Source organism: Daucus carota, chromosome 4, assembly GCF_001625215.2.
Source record: "Daucus carota subsp. sativus chromosome 4, DH1 v3.0, whole genome shotgun sequence".
Lineage (NCBI taxonomy): Eukaryota > Viridiplantae > Streptophyta > Magnoliopsida > Apiales > Apiaceae > Daucus > Daucus carota.
Window position 1 is genome coordinate 21,812,433 of NC_030384.2, and position 21,394 is coordinate 21,833,826.

General features: G+C 31.5%; 1 protein-coding gene across 1 annotated transcript; it reads right to left on the reverse strand.

Annotated features, from left to right (window-relative positions):
• Positions 1–9,246: 9,246 nt before the first annotated feature.
• On the reverse strand, positions 9,247–11,443 carry LOC108216445 (pectinesterase 2). Its single transcript, XM_017389212.2, has 2 exons — positions 10,496–11,443; positions 9,247–10,047 (listed from the first exon to the last, which is right to left on the reverse strand). The coding sequence occupies exons 1-2, from the start codon at positions 11,352–11,354 to the stop codon at positions 9,359–9,361; spliced, it is 1,548 nt and encodes a 515-aa protein (XP_017244701.1). The 5' UTR covers positions 11,355–11,443; the 3' UTR covers positions 9,247–9,358.
• Between the last annotated feature and the right edge of the window lie 9,951 nt (positions 11,444–21,394).

Genomic DNA, 21,394 nt, shown 5'->3' on the forward strand with positions numbered 1-21,394 from the left:
GATGCAAGTTTATTACATTTTGTGAATTTCTTCATGATCTTCCTTTATCCACAAACTTGTCATCCATCTTTGGGACATTCATATTATTTTTTTCATAAGAAATAGACACTTCAATAAGCAAAAAAGACACTTCAATAATCAACTTTTGCTTATCAAATGACGCAAAAGAGTCCATAGGATTAAAGTAAGCAATGCAAAGAAGTAAATCTTAATTTGTCTCTATGAAACGGTTGTTTAGCTCTTGAAGTTGCATGTCAACGATAGTACAAAAGGACGCCACTTAATAATGATGCAAGTTCGTTACATTTTGTGAATTTCTTCGTGATCTTCCTCTATGCACAAACTTGTCATCCATCATCTTTGAGACATTGATAATATTTTTTTCATAAAAAGAAGACACTTCAATAAGCAAAGATTCCCATCCAGAATCTCTCATTTCTTGGATTCGTTGCTTGAAAATCTTGACTAGGCCTATTGCATTGATGATACCTTCATATTTTCTTTGCAATGCTAATGACAAATCATTTGTGAGTGCCAATAACTTTTTTATCAAATGTAAGTAATTAAAAAACAAACACAAATGATTGTATTAAAGCAAGTAAGACACAAGCTTGACCTTTTTGTTCTGAATTCGTACCATATTCGACAATCACATCAAGCACATCAACTAAGAAGAAACTTGAATAGTTGTAGAAAGTTTCCTTGATTAACTGAATCCGTGGACTCATCATTTCCTCGAAAACCTAGTCCTTGATGCAAAAGAAATCGAATACAATCATTGTTGTCGTTAGACGCATTCAATATTCTTTTCGAACTTGAGTTGAATGTGTCTCAAAAGCTACTTCGATGTGTTGTTCTTAATTCATCAAGTCTTGACGCTTCCTCTAAGCTAGATTATGAGCACTATTATGTTTTCCAACATGAGAATCAAATCTTTCTTTCTTTCTCAAATTTGTAAATCCATCAACGGTAAAACTATCTCCACTTGGTTTTTCTCCAATCTTCGATTTATATAGATAACAACATAAAAAAAATGCCGTATCTTTTAAAATACTATATTCCAACCAAGTGCTACTATAGTCATTAAACCTAGAAAGGAACAAATCGTCTCTATCAATCCAATTTTTCATTGTGGAAAGTCGTGATCTTTTGGTTGACATGGACTTTTTAAAGATAAAATCTTTGTATCTTATCTCGACCATTTGGATGATATTTGAGAATGTTTTTTCTTAACCCGGAATCCGATAAAAGATTATTTAAATCAATTTCTATAGGAGGTTGTTTTGAAGAAGACGACACATTTCTTGTATTAACATCATTATTAATTGTTCGTTCTACCACAAATGGCATTTTTCTAACGAGAAACATGTCCATAACTAATTATGTTCAAACCCTAAAATTCATCAAATATAGGTTCTTAATTAATTAGAATAAAAAATTTCATAATTTAATATAGCAAAAATCACATTATATAAATCAAAATATATTAATAATCTCACATATAAATTCAATCTCACATTCTTGTTGCCTCTTTTATATTTTGCTATTAAATATATTTTGCCATATTTTGATTGAATTTACATGTTGAATTTGTAGTGGATATGGCTGAGCATTCGGTCGGTTCGGTTCAAAATCGAACCGAACCGAAAAAACCGAAAACCGAATTGAGTTTTTTTTTCAGAACCGAACCGAACCGAATTTTCAATCGAAACCGAACCAAATCAACCGAATTATTTTGGTTCGGTTTCGGTTTCGGTTAAAGAAAACCGAAATTTCAAAAACCCTCTACTGTTCAAGCATTTAGTTACAGTCATACCTAAATATGCACAGAAGGCCGAAATCCATTTAACAAATCCACGATAGGAGACTTTCCAACTAAAGGTGAGGGTTGTGCAGGGGGTATTGCTGTTAAAGTTAATGCTAATCACTGGGTATTGGCACCTTGACCCAAAGATGAGAGAACACCAGAAGATTTACCAAATCTCCAGAACTATGATATTAGAGACTTAGCTTGTTTCTAGTTCGTGTGATTACTGACCAGAGACAGAACCCAGAGTCGAGCAGGTTAATGGGTTATCTATACATAATATATATAATATTTATTTATATGTTATAAAAACTTCGGTTATTTCGGTTTAAACCGAAATATTATATCAAAAATCGAACCAAACCAAATTTTTTTTCAGTTCAAACCGAAAAACCAAACTAACCGAAATTTTGGAAAAAATGAAACCAAACCGAACCGAAATTATACGGTTCGGTTCGGTTTTTCGGTTTCGGTTCGGTTTTGCTCACCCCTAGTACTGGATAATAAATTTATATAATGTCATTTTTGCCATGAATGAAATTATTATTCTCATTTAAATGATTATGCATTATTTTTTTAGTTTTCTACCATACACACACAGTCTTGCTTTATTTATTTTTATGAGTTCTAGTAGTAATAATCTATAAGTACAAGTCCAAAATACACCCATTATATAAATAAAAGTACACAAAGATATCTTTAACCAAAATGAGTACAAAAATATGACTAGTAAATTTACTCAAGAAAATAAATCAAATATAGCTCTTTTATAAGATATTTTCAGAAACAGTAAACCATGTAGTCGCATCTTTGATGAGCTTTCATTACACTGCATCTGAGTTGGTAGTTTTTTTTACCTTTCTAAAGAACCTATCCTGACATGTGGGATTTTGTAAGTATTGGCACCTCTGACCTTCATGATCTCAATCATGCAATTTTTTAAATTTAAAAATATATGGTTCGCCTTACTAGTTGGGAAAATGTAGAATGTTTTTCCACTAATTTGACTAGCTGGTCGATCTATAGTCCTGGAAGCCTCCTAGTGTTGAGTATGGATTGAATTTAAAATTCCAGGTCTAAGACATTCAAATCAGGAGAATTCGGAGGTTGACAAGTTCATAGAATATTTAAACCCGATCGAGCAATAACTAAACGAAACTCTTCATCATTTGGATTAATGTGTGTCCTGGCGTTGTCTTACTGAATGCAAATTAAAGTATTAGAATCACCAGGCGACCACTTTTCCAAAATAGCAGAGATTACTTTGTTAATCAAGAAAAATCTGTTCATGTCCCTTCCTACAGAAGTTATTGCGTTAGTTACAAGGGTTCTTGCAACCCTATGACACTTCATCTGTTCATTGTTACTCGACAATGTAGAGTTGCTCTAATGATCTTTATAGCACATGCCTGAGCTTCCAAACTTGTTCTTCGAGAGAAAGGTATTCTTCTGAATTAATTATTTTGGATCAATTTTGATTCGTTCACGTCCATAATTTTTGATTTTTTACTAACATCAGCCAAACCTCGGTTTATAGAATTTTTTGCCTGCCTCCATATGCGTGATACTATACGAGTTGATACAAAAAACATTTTTGAAACATTGATGGTGCCTTTTTGAAGCTTTTCGGAGACACCTTTTTTACCTAGCAAGATTAAATAGTTTCTTTTCGCTCTACATTAGACAACAGTTTGAGTTTTTTGGGCATTGGCCGACCTTGTGGTACATGGTCGTTTAGTAACGAGTCTTGTTCATTCTCTATTTCTTCTTGTTCACCTGTAAAAATTGAAGTTTTGAATATTTAGAGATCATCTTATGCCAAAAACTTAAACAAAAGAACTATTGTGAAATTACTATTGTCTAGCAAAGTTTTTCATTTAGATTAATGTCTCTAGCTGATTTTGTTTATGGTTGTTGCAAATTTTCTTCGTATGAATCATTCTCCAAATCTGTAGTAGCACAAACATGTTATGAAAAATAGAGCAAAAAATGATACTTAACTATCAAAATTATATATGAAGAAAGATTGACACTTCTGTTAAGATCAAACAAATTGACGACTTCTCCATCTGATAGTTGGTTTGAGCTAGGTGAAAAATTTACGTCAAAATTATTTAGAATATTCATTGTAGATTAAATTATGTAAGTAAAGTTCAGGTGTTCATGCTCCATTATATTGACAAATTTGGTGGAAAAGTTTAAAATTTTTAATTCTGCCAAACTCATTTCATGAAAATAATTTAAATTTAAGCTGCAAATTTAAGAGGGAAACTTAGTAAAATCATTTTATTATACCGAGATGAAACCAATTTTTATCAAGTCAATCTTGTAATTAATGAGTCGTAATTGCACGACAAATGATGACATCTTGGGGAAATATTCATCTGATTATATGCAACTAAAATGGACAAATTGGAAACAAAAAATATCACACTTTTTACTTCTTAATATATGTGAAATTTACAATGAAGACACATCAAATGAGATGGAAGGAGTATTTATCATGTATTACAAGGAGAATCCTTTTCTTTATTTGCCCACCCCTACTTGAGTCTCTATTTCTCTTATTTTATAACCTCAGTCTAGGCATCTCTTGTTACTGGGCTTTGTAGCTAGGCTTGTTTCCTTTGCAAAATAATGTTTATGTCAAACTCTTTTATGGTGCCCTTCTAAGTAGGGGAGAGCAAACCGCGGTTCAGTTCAGTTTTTAGGTAAAATTGAAATCGAAACCGAAAGTCCTTGATTTTAAAAATTGAAAACCTCAAACGCAACCGAACCGCCCGTTCGGTTTCAGTTTTAAAACCCCAAAAAAATAATCAAAAAACATACTTCAAATTTAATAAATAAATTAGTTAATTAGATTAATGGTTAATGAGATATTTTGAAATTTAGACAATCGCTTGAACAAGGAACTACTTATTGTATTTTCAATTATATCCAACAAAATTAAAATATAAACAAAAACCTAATTATATAAATTAACTTTATGGTACCATGCTTATAATAACTAATATATTTGTTTATGCTTATTCACTCATGATATTATAATCGTTGGGATTTATAGGTGATGCATAGCAATCAACTTAACATTTTTATTTACTTACATTTATCTAAGTAGAACATACTGTCACAACCAGAGTATGTCTTTGTAGTGTTTTCATAACTGTCATGTAGTTAGAATGTTTTTGGAAGAAGTTTTTGAATTGTCTATGCCCCAAGGCGCACATTAGAATGACAACAAGAATAAAAGAACGCTACTGTTAGAGGGTTGACAGCAATACTATACCAAGGACAGGCAGTTGCAGGTCACGACAAATAGTTTATATCTGACAGCAACATTGGTTGAAACTCCGCAGACAACAAGTTTCCGCACGCAAGACAGAAGGACTTGGATTTCCTGACAGAAGCTTTCACAGGAAGTCACTGTCATCCCGATCATTTTTTGACAGCAAGCACTGGTGTCTCTATGTCATTGTCATCGGAGATACAGGATTGAATTTGATTCTTCATCAAGTCAACCATGTGGCAGATAAAGATGTTCAAAGTTCAGGGATGCTGCAGAAAGCTGTTTTTGTAGCACACCTGCCAAGTCTACGATTGAAACTCATGAATACACAAAGTCATGGATAGCCGCCTGAAAGATGTCAAGTTACTATCCACTGGGATTTGCAAACCTCAAATTAGAATGTATATCCTAGGTTGCTTTTCATACAATGTAATATCTGTTTGATTAGCATTTTAGGAAAAGTCACAAGAGCTGCAATCTACAAGTAGCCGCAAAAGCATAATCTACTTGTAGACTTACGGAACCCGTGATGACTTTGATGTGTAAACTCTGATAGTCATATAGGAAAACATCACAAGTTCTATTGTAACACACAAGACGAACACAACACAATCCGAGTGCAAACACCATTGTATCTCTTGAGAGAACTGAAGCTTGAGAAACACTTTCTTGAGGTTGTAGCAAAACAACGAAATAAATAATACATTTATTTTGTGAAGTTAAACTATTGTGTTCTTCAAGCTTACAACATAATCTACTGATAACCTTAAATCTATATTTGTTATTGAATTAAGATTTGAAATTATCAATATTGCATCAACCTCCCCTTCTGCAATACATCCTAGGACCAACAATAATCATACTTTAATGTTCAAACTCATGAAGTTCATACTCACTGCTCCACTACTAACACAATACTTTACTACATACAACTAACATATTAATTCCTCCTTTCCATTTTAATAGTCCACTTTGCACAAATCACACATATTAAGAAATATTACATGTGATGTGTTGTTATGATTGTCATGCATTGGTTAAATACAAATACTACCAATTTTTCATTCATTTTTTTAAAAGTCAACATAGTTTGCATCATAAACCAAAAATTGTGTGTGCTAATAAATATTAACATTGAAACTTGTATAAAATTTGTGTTGGACAAAGAAGAAGGACAAATAATATGTGAATTTTTTCTTAAGAAATAAAATTATTAAAATGGGGAGGGAGTATTTGATAACCTATGGTATTAATTGAATTTATATATTCTTCTTATCAAATTATATAAATAAATAGTATTTATTATTTTCTTTTAATAATCGATTCGGTTCATTTTTTTTTTGATTCGGTTTTCTCTTAAAATCGGAATCGCATCCACTAGAATTGGCTTGATTTTAAAATATTCATTTCCAATTTGACTCGGTTTTATGTTCAGTTTTTATCATTTTTTACCGATTTCGGTTCGGTTTGGAGTTTGAATTCGAGTTTTGCTCACCCGTACTTTCCAGGATGTCATGACACTTTAGATGGAATGTTTGCTCTAAGAGATGATGCCTCTGGTGGTTTTAACAGGGGCCTGCAACGGGACGAGCTTCTTGAGGACAAAGAGGTTCAAGATGGGGCGGGGAAGGATCGTGTGCATTTCGATGAGCCTATTTGGGAATATTTTATTACCTGTCATTTGATGCCATGAATATTCGATTTAAATTCTCTGTTTGAGTTGTTTATGTTATAAATGATTTTATTAAAATAATAATAAATAAATAAATTTAATAAATTATTTAATTTAGTTTGGAACTGATTTTCATTAAAAAATTTAAAGCCAAAATTAGTTGATGAGAAATATATTATTTATTAATTTTTAATTTTAAATCAATTCTGACTTATTATATAGACATAAATTTTTAATGACTTAAAATCCGGACGTATAAGTCTGAACAAACACCCTCGTGACCATATTAATACCTTAATTCCTGTTTATATATATCAGCTTACACCAGTGTTGTAAAAAACGGGAATCGGACTTAATCGGTGAAGTCACAGAACAAGGATTAATCGAAGATTAATTGAATTGATCGGGGATTAATCGGGTTGATCGGTGATTAATCGGATATTTAATCAGTTCGGTGAGCTACGGAACAGGGATTAATCACCGACTTTTAGAACAGAGGCTTACACTACTATTTATCAAATCTCTTCCAGGTAGATATATAGAGATGGCAAGTATCTGTACCTGATAATATTAGCATATTATACTCTCTCCGTCCCTCTGATTTCTATACATTTTTCTTTTTTGGGTGTCTCACTTAATTCTATATATTTCAAAACCTTCCTAAAGTGGTAACTTTTTATAATATAAAAGACCCAACCACCCACTACTTTCATTCACTTTTACAAATCTATCAATTATATATTGATGGATCCCACCACTTTACTCACTTTTTTCTCTTTCCTCTTACTTTATATTACTTTATACACTTTTTTTAATCTCCGTGTTCAATCCAAACGTATACATATCAAAGGGTTTCATAAGTGTTAAACGGTTATGGGGGACCAAAAGGCAATAAAATATATAGTTAAACAGGATTTGAGGCCATGCAAGCTAGCAAATGGTCCCTCGATAGCTGATTATCATTGATCGCCGATTAGTTAGATACTCTTATCAGACAACTTAACGTGCATATTCCTGCCAAGGACGTCAATGAATTTAATAGATACTCCCTCTGTCCCTCTCATTTGTTTACAGTTACTATTTTGGGATGTCCCTCTCATTTCTTTACATTACCATAAATAGTAAGTTTTTCTCATCATTACACCCACTATCTTCCCCCACTATCTCATATTTAACAATAAAAACTACTATTACACCCACTACTTTCCTCCACTATCTCAAGTCTATTATTAAATATTGATATGTCCCACCACTTTACCCACTTTTCATCTAACTTTACTCATTTTTCATACATTGTCTTGGTCTCCGTGTCCCCCTCCAATGTAAACAATTGAGGGGGACGGAGGGAGTACAAGTTAAACCAACTTGTTTAATTAGCATAAAATAGACAATTATAGATGTAATAATTTCATTTATGCCACCTAAATATGAAGGATTTTTCCCGTCTTTTTTGCACACTTTTAAAAAAAAAATCTTAAAATATTTTTTTATTTCTATTTTAAAATAATTTTCAATATTTAACTAATATTAAATACACACAACTCAATAATTTACTATAATTAATAGACACAAATAAAAAATAACTTTTTCAAAATACCTAATCTTTTCATGTCATATAAAAAGAGACCAGGTAATATTTTGCACATAAAGTTAAATTTTAATTAATAAATACTGTTGGGACTGAAAATTATATTCCATCTATATAATCTATTTTATGAAATTTGTAGATAAATGTGCTCTCCATCTTAACAGGTTGTTATTTTCATGTATTTTGAAACTCTCATCAAATATAATTTTGTAACGTTTTTTAATTTAATTTTTTTGGATAGAAGTTTAAACTTCAAATTTTTATTATGGGAAAAAAATTTAAAAAAGATATTATAAAACTATACAAAATGCCTGCCAAAAAGTAACCTACAAAACCTGCTCGGACGGAAGGAGTATCCATTATGTTTAAATTAAGAAAATTATTAATTTCACGAAATTATTTTTTATTATTTATCAAGATCAGTGTTCTAAAACGCGCATTAAGCGGCCGTCTAAGCGGGCGCTTAAACGGAATCGGAGGGTAAAGCGCTTCGATTTTACATTAAGCGGGTGATTAAGCGTTTTTTAACATGAAGCGGCCTGTTAAGCGGACATTAAACGGATTAAGCGGTTAGAATGATGTTGACTTGCTTATTTTTTATATTTAAATATAAATATTTTTTTTATAAATATTATTAAAATTATAATAAAATATTAAAAATATCTTTTTATCAAAAACATTTTATGCTTAAATTCTTATTACTTAATTATTTTATAATTTTAATTTTACATATAATTTTATTATATATAAAATTTTAAATATATATTATTATTCCGCTTAATCACCCGCTTAAAATTCTGCTTAAGCTTCCGCTTATCCACTTAAGCGCTAGAAGGTCACCATACCGCTTAGGACCGATTTGCGCTTTTTACAACACTTATCAAGATTCTTCTGTACTTGCCAATGAATTTACTTTGTATATTATAGAAAACAATACAACATCTTATTCGATCATCATACAACGTTCATATACACTGAGCTTGTATTACCAAGTTCATGAAATTTTTATAGTCCAGTATTGAAAGGTACATTGGTGGCAGGCAACCATGAATCTCCAGCAATAAAATTCCCAACTGTAAATTCAGATGCTTCACTTGCACTAGTAAAAACCCGATATCCAGGCCAACCCACCCGGTTCACAGTCGACGAACCGGCCCCCGTGTTCGCGTACTCAGCATAAAACAATGTCTTCAACGCGAAACCACCGCTCCACGGAAGCCAACCTTCCGGCCGAATAAATCCATCCATAAATGTTTTTATTATTACGGTTCGTGAATATTCCTTCCACGGTCTTCCAAGATACGTGTCTACCGAGCCTTGATCGGCCTTGAGTTCCTCAGACGGTGTGATTCTGGAATTGTGAATGACAATGCCAGTGTTCTGGTTCGGATCGGTTCGGCCTTGAGCCGTTATGGCGTTGGTGCCGTTTGGTGGCTTTCGGGGCCTAATGTTGCAGTTCTGGAAAACAACTGCTGCATTGCCGAATATGAAATCGACTGTTCCGTAGATGTCGCAGTCTTTGTAGAATTGTCTGTTGGAAAGGACGTAGAGAGTGTCTTGGTAGCCTTCGAAGCTGCATTGGTAGAATACCGACAGATCGGATCCCGAACGCAGCACCACGGCCTGCTCGTTCTTCGCTCCAGCGGTGTTACGGAAGGTGATCCCTCGACAGATGAATCCGTCGCCAACCACGGCTGCATTATGTTAGTATTAGTATTGATTTATTTTTCTAGTGTGCATTCATAACTACAAAATAACTACTACTACTTTTTTAGATTGGCAGACTTTTTATCGGTTGCAATCTCAGTAATAATAAGAATGTGCATGTATTCACAAACATATCCATTAATGAAAATCCGTTGTCAATGTAAAAAATAGTTATGGTGTATGATGTGCACATGACACAGGAAAGAATTAGTATCTGTAAAAATAATGTGCGTGTAATCACAAAAAATATCCATCAATAAAAATCTCTGTTGTCAATGTAAAAAGTAATTATGGTGTGCACATGACAATAGAAAGAATGATAGGTCAAACCCAAATCCGAGATGACAGAGGATAAACTCTTAACCACTGACTTAACCGTACACATCTAATATTCACATATTTAATACCTAAATTAACGATTTATGAGCAACTCACCGACAGTGGCCGAATTAAATGTGGTGGAACCTCCGCCTACACTTCTGCTTCCCGTAATTATCGTCTTCCCAATGCCATCACCCACAAGCATGATATTTTTCGAGCTTATTTCGACATTTTCCTTATATGTACCTGCCTTGACATATATCACAAACCTACCTTTTCCCGATTTTGATTTAGCAGCTGCAACGCCAGCTGCCACCGTCTCGTACTGACCCGAACCGTCCTGAGCCACCACAATATTCGCATTGTCACCTGGCGAAGAACCTTGGAGAAGCTTCCGATCACCAGGCGAAACCCATGTAGGAAATGTACCCTTATAAGATGGCAATTTAGCCTTCTTTCCTTTGTGATTCATAGCTAAAGTGTTGGCTACTAGAAAAGACACATTGTTATTCAACAAAGGCATCACATTTTTAGTAACCCCTAGCTCAATGAACCCGGCTTGACATGTTTCAAGATCGGTCAGAGCTGCACTGAGCCATGTTTGAGTATCATCATGGCTATACTTTTTCGCAAGATCAGCCGATTTCTTGAGTCTGTTGATAGTGTACTCATAGAGCTTTAGACAATCATCCCATGCAGCCTTTTCGCGCTTATTGTGACACTTGGGGCCAAGACTCTTCATGTTCTCATCTGCTTGCATGGCCTTGTCTAGTGTCAAGTTCATCAATGCTTTGAGGAAATCTTGATCATTATCAATAATACCATACTTAGGTTCACTGCTCAAGAAGAACTCACAAGGTTTAGGGTAAGGGGTTTTGCTACATAGGTTTTTAACTTCGTTTGTTGAGTGCCCATAGATCAAGGGACTTAAGAAGATAAACACAAATGCTAAACCAAGGAGCAGATGTTCCATTGTCTATAGCATAAATCAATGGACAAGAAAATATTTACAAAGAGATTGAACAAGATTGGAGATTTGTTGGGATGATGCTCATGGAAGCAATTCGTTTCTTTAATTATATAGATATTTAGAAGCTACAAGTTGGCCTATTACAAGTGCTTGTGATGGGGATTCACCACCTACTTCCTTAATTTTTTTGATTAATTAAATTAAGTTAACATGTACATACACTTATATGTCCTGCATGCTATATTAAGCCTTATCCGTAATAACTCGCAAAGGGTGTTTATTAGCTTCATTTGGTTCCTGAAAGGTGATTAACTATGATATTTTAGTGATTTATTATTTAAATCTGTATTGTTTAAATTTATGGTTCCTGTTATATATTGTCACGCACATGTGTTTTCTTCTGCATAAATCTAGATAATAAATAGCCGAAAGCATGCATGAATATGTGATTAATAACAACTAGTTAGGATTAATGGACCTTACTGGCATGAATATGAAGTGTATACGAGCTATATGCCTGGCATGATCTATATACGTAATATCCATGTTAAGCTAATTATTGCCGACTATCGAACATGTATGTGAATTATATTATTCGGTTGGTAGTTATATATTATTTGCACACCGAGTGTTCTTAGAGTAGATCTTATTATCCCCATTGCGTCATCTTCCTATCGAGCGAATGATAAAAAATTTCTTGTTAGCTTTCTTTCAGGAAAATAGGGCAAAAAAGATTATAATTAAGGACAAATTTTTGTTGTTCAGCTTCTCAATAAGGAAACTAAGGTAAATCCGATTGCCCGAATCGATCTGTAAGTGGTCAATTAGTTGATTTTAGAGGTATAATTTATTGAAATATATGTAATCGGTTTATATCTTCTCGTGAGTATCGTTTCATTACAACAAACGGTTAAATTTGATTGAATGAGAAGAGGCATTAACATGTACGGAACCTTCGTGCATGTAGGTGGAGAAAGGTTGTACATGCCACACTGTATATTTCCTTGCAGGTGCATCACGAAATGGGTCAAATGCCACACTGTATATTCCCTTGCAGGTGCATCACGAAATGGGTCAAATTCATCCGTGGATAAAGTTCAAATCTAACATTTTGAATGTCCTTCGGAAAGTGCGGGAATCTACTATCAAACTATTTCGACTCATCACCAACTGTGAGGTGAGATAATTGGCCTTTAACTACAACTTTGTTGTGGTGCCACCTCATACACTCAGCTGTTTTCACAGCCATAAACAAGAGTTGCAACCTTTGGATGAGAGAGAAATAGCGCAAGATCTTTCGTGCGATCCTCTTCTTCTGCGAGTCCTTTTGCTCCTTGTATCGGTTTGTATAACATGTATCACAATGTGTTTTGTTGATGCCATTCTTGTAAAATAACATGCAATCATTTTCACTAGTATCAATTTTTTCGTAACCCATATACAATCCCGATATCATCTTTCACACCTCATAATAACTCATGGGAAGTTTGTGACCATCGGATAACACCGATCCAATAATACAAAATAACTCATCAAAGCTATTGCTACTACAATGATGCTTATTTTTGAAATGTAGTAGCTTTTTTACAAATGACAATCTTATGTAATCCTTGTTATTCAGATCACTACAAGATATGCGCCTAAATTTGACGGACAAATTTCCGTTGAATTTAATAATTTCCGTTAATTTTATGCTTTTTTTCTGTCAAAATTACTATAAAAGTGATAGATATCTCTCCGTCAAATTAGAAGGCGTCACAAATAGCATGTCCGTCATATTTATAAATTTTACGGAACATTCTGTTAAATTTATTTTGTGCTAGATTTTCATATTTCCCCCCTTCAATTTTAAAAAAAAAATTGAATTCCCTTTAAATTAGTAAAAAACAACACAATCTTCTGTCAAATTTATTCTCCCGCCAATTTTTGCAATAAAATTTTTATAAAAAAAATTCCCTCCAAAAAACTTAATATGATGATCATCCGTCATTTTAAAAAAAAAAGTAAATATGACAGTCGTGCATTTTTTTGTCAACTTAAAGAACCATAACTAGATCAAAATTTGTTGTTATATACTTTTTATTTTATATATTACCAAACTACACCACATGTATAAATCATAAAATTTATAAAGCATCATAAATTAAACGAATAATGCACTAACAAAATAAAGATGCCAACAATTCCTAGATTTTGTCATACATACTCTAAATATGTCCATAAACATAACAAATTCATAAACACAAATCTACAATAGAAATAAATCCTTTTTACAATCTAAAATGTTAAAAAAAAATTATGCCTAAAAATGAACCTAATTAATCAATTCATCCTCGGAGAGGTGAAGAATATATATCATCATGATCGAAGGCATCACCATCATTAGGATCGGAAGTGGTATCATCCTGTAAAAGCACGGCATAAGAGTTTTATAATATTGCTGGTTTGTTCTAATATTAAGAAAATTAATTATGAGTAAAATAATAATATCTTAGAAATATAATTAAGCTATTAAATTGTTATAATACCTAGATGATGGTCTTTCCATTTGTGCTCAAGATTTTTTCAACTGCCATAGAAACAAATTTGACATACTTAGCAAAATGTGAATGATCAGGGATGGCTTCTGCAGCAAGATGTTGAACATCATAATCTAACTCCGAGCTCAACACAGAATCCACATTGGCCTTGGGATGAGCTATGAGTGCAACATTACCAATGGCTTGATGAAGTAAATCATCTGAGAGGTGAGAAGACTGGATACCAGAGACGTGACTAGTTGATGCAACATCACTGCCATATATATCTATAAGCTTTTCACGACCCTCTCAGTTTTTTTTGTATGTTGTTGTGCCTAACTCTTTAGAAGCCTAGGAGGCAATATCTGCCTCTAAACGTCTTCGTTTGGTCGGTGATAGTGGAGGAATAGTGGGAAGAGAAGAGGTGCATGTCTCACTCTCGTCACCTCCAAGCTGAGTCTAGCTAACTATCTCTGTATTCATCCCATAACTTGACCAGCACATCCTATAAAAATTGAATACCGGGTTCAACAAATTGTATATACAATATTTAAAAATGTTAGGCCCAAAGTATCGTAGAAGGGGGTAAATAAATTGCAGTCCTGTAATGGGTTTCATGTTCCGGAAATATATCGGGTCGGTTTCTGAGGATATGAAAATATTAAACCAACACACAATATTTTCCAAGGTATATCTGTATATTGATAAATACCTCGAAGGTGCTATAAATCCAAACCCGAAGGTTGGCTACAATGGCTACTACTACGTACACTCGCAAACCCTAGCTTCTAAATATATATATATTACACAACTAAGCTATGATTTATTTGTGTGTAGTAATGTGCAAGGCACAAAGCCATTCCACCATAAAGGTGGTGAAGAGTGTGTGTAAATTGTGAAGCAACATCTGAAGTATTTATAGACTTTTCATTAACTAACCCTAGTTAACTTCAGGATATATAGATACAAATATATGTATCATGAACTTGCTCCACTGAAGTTGAAGTTGCGCCACCATAGACTCCGTGTCATCATGACTTAGAGAGATTCATAGCATGGATGAACTTGCGCCAAACATAATGTGTAGTACTGTTGTCACTCCTGGTTAAGGAGTTAACCAACTTGCGCTTGTATACCGCATATATGTGTCTGTTATCTCTCCTGAACTTCGCCACATGAGGGAAGGAGTTTGCGCCAGTAGTTTACCCTGTGTAAGTCTTGTTACTTAGAATAATTCTAAGTCACTTGAACTTGCGCCTCTCATATAGACCCATATCCCCGTTCTCTCTCCTAACTTGCGCCTCATACTTCCCTGTGCTCCACTGTACGGTTTGAGTTAGTTTATTTTTCATTCCCTGTAACTTGCGCTTAAACCCTAGTTTGGGTGTAGACACATGACATCACATGTACATGCAAACCCTAGGTGTAGACACATGACATCATCCAACATGCATGCATATAATATATAATATAATATATTATGTTGTGTTTATATAATAAATAAAAGTATATATAAATATATACACATATATATATTATATATATAAACATATAATAATATATATGTACATATATTTAAATATATTCTCATATATTCAAATATATATATATAATATATAATTATATGTACATACAAATATATATAAATATATATAGGGGGAGACGCCCCTTATCAAGAGACTAGAGAGACTTAATATGAGCCGTTGATTCTATCAGTATTCTTTGAACAGCTACAGGGGCATGCTAGTCAAAAAAAGAATTGTATACGCTGATATAAATTACATGGATACGATCCGTATACGTTTTTTTTAAGGTAAGTTGTATATTCTTTTGATTTCACGCTTCAATCATGGGATTCTCTAAATTTGGAAGCTTTGTAGGACTTAATATGTACGACATATAACTCAGAAACAAGTCTGTAAATGCTGAAGAAAGTTGCAGAGGATTCTAATGTCAACGTCAATTGAAGCTAACATGGGTGACGCAAGGTTTTGTTCTTGTTGCTGATCTCATTGATACACAGATTACATACGATTTTCATACAGAACACTGCAAAGAACCCTAATTGTTCATGGTTTTTTTGATGTTTTTGTTCAGGCATGAGGACTGTGGGGAAGAGTTGCAGAACAATGTAATGTCAACGTCGATTGATCCTAACATGGTTGTCTCAAGGTTCGTTGTTACTCTTCATCTCTCTGAATCGCATATGTAGACGATTGTTTAAAGAACAGTACAAAGAACAATGATTCTTTTTTGTTTTTGATGTTTTTTGTTCAGGCACGAGAAGCCGACTGTTAGAATTAAAAAACATGGATTTCTTCAACCGGGTTTGATTCTATAATAGGTTTCGAACTAGACGAGTACCCGGTGAAGCTTTCTGAAATTTTGTTATCTTCTTTTGAACCAGTTTTAAGGATTAATGAAATTTTTTTTGAGATAGCGGAAGGAGTACCGAGTCAAGATTGTTAGGGCTAGACCTTGTTTGCTTGTGGATGTTTTGAACTCGCTGTCTCATGATAAAAAAATGATGGTTTTCTTCGACTGGGTTTGATTCCACGCTAAGTTTCAAGATGATGGTGTTCTGATGAGGATTGGTGTTCAGATGAGGACAGTGATGAATTGGTTCTGGTCTGTTCTATGAGTAATGTTCTTTTATATCTAGTAACGATACCATGTCGTTATTAAATAGAATGTGTGTTACTCCTGGTTACGAGAATTGATTCTGTAAAATTATGCCGAATGATATTTTACAATGAATTACCAAAACACTCGTTGTTGATGCTGAGATCAAACCAAATTTTATTGTTCTGCTAGTAATATTCTTATATATGTGTTGTTCAAATAGGTGTTCTTATGGAACCAAAAAACTTAAGAATAGCATGTTTAATCTAAACCATAAAATTTGAAAGATTATATTATTTTAAATTCATGACTTTGATTGCTATTGTGCTAACTCAAATGTGTGATAGTTTTAAAAATTTGATCTCTAAAAGATTCATTACCATATTCCTCCAAATAACTTTCCATTTATTTATTAAGTAGAACTTAATAATATATTCTTCACTAGGACACATTAATAAAAACGGAAGAATCCACCAACACTTATGAGATTAAAGAATCAAAAACACTTTAAAGAAACATAAATTATATAAAAAAAATATTTGGCATAAACAATAAATTTATAACTAAAAAAATAATTAAGGGAACTATTAATAGAATAATATAAAAAATATTTCTAGAATTTATAGAAACCATACTTTAAATTATCATCGTATTTTAAAATTTTGATTTTGTAATGTATTTTATGTTTTTAAATGAATTTCTTTAAAGTGTTTTATTCGAATTATATATCTCTTTCAAAAGTGATACTGTAAGGTTCGTGTACAATATCACTTTCAGAAAGTTTGTGCACAGTATCTTTTTTTATGAAAAAATAAGTTTTAAAAATAAGTTTTGAAGAAAAATTTATATTCAAAAGTGGTTGAAGATTATAAGGTGGTGGAAAATGGCAAGATATGATTGGAAGATTCATTAGGGTGTTCGTGAATGCAGTGTTAACAATTACATATTTTCATTTAATTTAATTTGAATTCCTATTTTTAATCATTTTCAAATACATAATAAAATCAATAATGTGTCTTTACCATCCGTTAAAAGTAGATAATATTTTCAAAAAAATTTAGATATCACCGTAATTAAATTTTAAAAAAATAAATATTTCAATAGATATTAAAATTAACCTCTCATAAATTTGTTATTATTAAAAATATGATAAAATTTATATGGACTTTTTGGGAAGATGAATAGTGATATTAAAAAGTTTGCATTAAGGATTTAACGTTTTAATTTATATGGAAATTCCATAACGTGTTCGTGAAAGTGATAAGACTAATTATATTTTAATATTAAAATATAAATATTAAAATTACAATAATATCAATAAATTTCTACTTTTAATATCCACAAAATCTATTATATTTATTATTTAAAGAAGAAAATTTCATTCTTTCTTTACAATTATAGTATATTTCACCGATTAATTTATAAATTTTAATTATAAATTATTAACCTATTTTCACAAGATTCTTTAAGGTCTTCCTTAGACAGATGATAATAATTTCACGATCAAATATCTTGTTTGTTAAAAGTTAGATGAAAAGGTATAGTTATTTTAAATTATTTCAATAAGCTTTATATTAATTCATGAGTTCTTCACCAATGTAAAATATCTTATTGAATAATTTATATTTTCAAATTTATTTTTTCTTACTAATTTTATAGATATTCTTTAAGATGTTACGTATAGGATAAAAATTGCACCTTTATGTTTATTTAATTTTAGATGGTAAATTTAAAAAAAATTGTTTAATTAAGTTTCCTGCGTGACAAGTGTTGACATCTTTATAAACTATTCAATATTCTAATTTAAAATTTTCAGATATTAATTCAATATGTTCTTTTGTAGAGATTCTTTAAGGTGTTATGTAGCCATATAATAAAAATACATGGTTGTGATTTTCTAAAATATACTAATAGAGAATTATTACTTTGATTAATATGGAGATTCATTAAGGTGTTCTCAATAATACTAAGGTTTTTTTTTTTGAGAAACTAATAATACTAAGGTTTTAATAAGTGATCAAACAACATTTTCTTTGCTCGTAATATTTAAGTTTGGCATAATATATAATTTAATGTAATTTTTTTGAGTACATATTAAGAATTTTCAGTTTTATACATTTTCCATATTTGTTTATATTTTCACTTATCTTATCATGGATTCATTTAAGTATTCTGGTGTAAGATTCAATATTTAAATATTGTAGTATAATATTCAATATTTTATTATTTTAAAATAAAGATTCTATTAGTTGTTGTTTCTTTATCTGTTAAACTATAACATTCGTTTTGGAGGTAAGAATCCTAAGAGAATCCTCAAAGAATGAAAAGGAGCTTAGTAGTAGTAAGCAAATCGTACTACAGAAAACATAAATAAGGAAACTGGTAAAAAAATTTAAATTTCAAAATCATTAAATAGAACGCATAAATCATGGGATTGTAAACCAGCCTTTTATGCATTAATGTACACGTGAATATGGTAAAACTTTAATATAAATTATTGGAATAAAGAATAAAATGTTCTTTAAAATGTTCGCTTAGATTTAGATTTATGCATTTTGTTTGACTAACTATAGAAATCTTAAAAGAACACTAAAAACACCAAAATTAGAAAAGAGAACGGCTATAGAATTCTTAAAAGAACACTAAAAACACCAAAATTAGAAAAGAGAACGATGAGATCCAACAGTATGAACAAGCATGTTTATATTCCTCACCATGACTTTTAATAGGTTAGTGTCTAATTCTAATGTTTGTGTGACTAAAACTTGTAAAATCATTCAACTCGATATCAACTTTAGTGTATGAGAAATAATCCACTAATTTTCTTGGCTGGAAAAGTAAAAGTTCATGAGTGACATGAACCCATCCTGGTGGTGGTGGCATGTCCTTGAATCATGATAAGCGTATTCATTCCAGATCCTTGAATCCAAATACTCTCATGTATTCTTTGTAATAATTTAAACCTGGATCAAGATCACCGAAGCTTGATCTAACGAAGTTTAGGCCATCTTAAAATTCACGGATCCAATCTCTGTCTAAGTTCTGTATATAAAATCCAAAATCTTCAACTGTAACTTGGATTATCGAAAATATTGTTGGTGCAACCATCTACGAAAAATAAACAACAAAAGAAGTATGCTTATATATATGTTCCAAAGAAATGTCAAGAACACGAAAATATTTAAAAGCATACTGGTAGTTGATTGGGTTTTGTTGTGTTGAATTTGTGTTCTTCATTAAAACTTGGGAGAGATGAGAAAGCATACAATACAAAGATACGTGTTGGAAATATGTAAGGAAAGATTAATAGCATCTCAGCATTAAATTATGGGATATAAATTTTATTAATAATCTATTTATGAAAGGAAACCTGTTAAGTTTATCCTAATTTCATTGACTACTTTCGCAAACAGAAAGGGAATATTATAATTTGGACATGAGAATAAATTAAGGAGAGTAAATCATTTTCTTTATCTCCTTATTAAAGGAAACTTCCGAAATAACTCTGCATTTGATACACTTAATGATACGTATAAAATTTTTATTTGTTTAAAACGTTCCATCTACTGCCCTTATACAAAATTTATTGTATTTATACAGTATGGAGTATATTTAATTTGATCACAAGATCAAGACTAATCCAACGGTTGGATATCGCGTCTCTCATGTCTCTCGCTAAGGCTCCGTCTCTTTTGAACCTCCCCCAATATATATATATATATATATATATATATATATATATATATATATATAGTTATTTATAAATATAAATATAAACATAAATATATAAAGAAAAGTATATATAAATATATACATATATATGATATTTATATAAACATATAGTAATATATATATATATACATATATATTTAAATATATTCTCATATATTTAAATATATATAATATACATATAACTATGTGTAAATATAAATATAAATATATATATATATATATAGAGGGTTACTCCAGTGAGAACTTCTTAAAATGAGAACCGTGAGAACTTCGTTAATTTATCATATTTTGACTAATCTAAACATCAAACTAGTGGGTACCCAATATAAAAAATGTATATAAAACTAGTCTCTCTCTAGTTAGTCAAAAAAAAAAAATTCAAAAAAAAATTCAAAAAAAAAGTCCACTGCCACGTCATCAGTGAATTTTTTTAATTTTTTTTTTAATTTTTTTTTTCGACTAGCTAGGTGGAGACCTTAATTATATACATTTTTTGTGAAGGTGCCCCTGGCGGGGCCCTTCAAATGAATGAGATATTGATAAATTAAAAAAGTTCTCACGGTTCTCATTTTAAGAAAGTTCTCATTTGAGCAAGTGCCTATATATATATATATATATATATATAAAGATATATATAACTCTCTCTAAATATAGATATATTTATGCACATAATATAATATATATATACACACTTAAATATATAAATGTTTATGTAAAATATAAATACATATACTATATACATATATATTTATTTCAATATATATACATATAAATATACATATACATATGTTTAAAAACATATATACATATATATTATATATATTATATATAATTAAATATACATATATACATATATATAAATATATTTGTACATATACAAATATATAAGTGCACACATATAAAAAAAACATGTCACATCCCATGCATATGGATTTTGGTGGAAGCTTGACATATAGAGGTAAGCTTTGGCATATCTTGTAGAGGCTGGGCATTTGGCTTCGCTTGGCTCTGGAACAAATGACTTGTTATGACTGGATCAATTCTTCGATTGATAAATACTTTGCAAACCCATTGATCAGTCGGTTCCGGGTTAGTTTATGCTTCAGTTTGTTGATTATAAATAACCAACCAAGATACATAGAAATATCTTGCTTCAGGGGTTGCACTGAA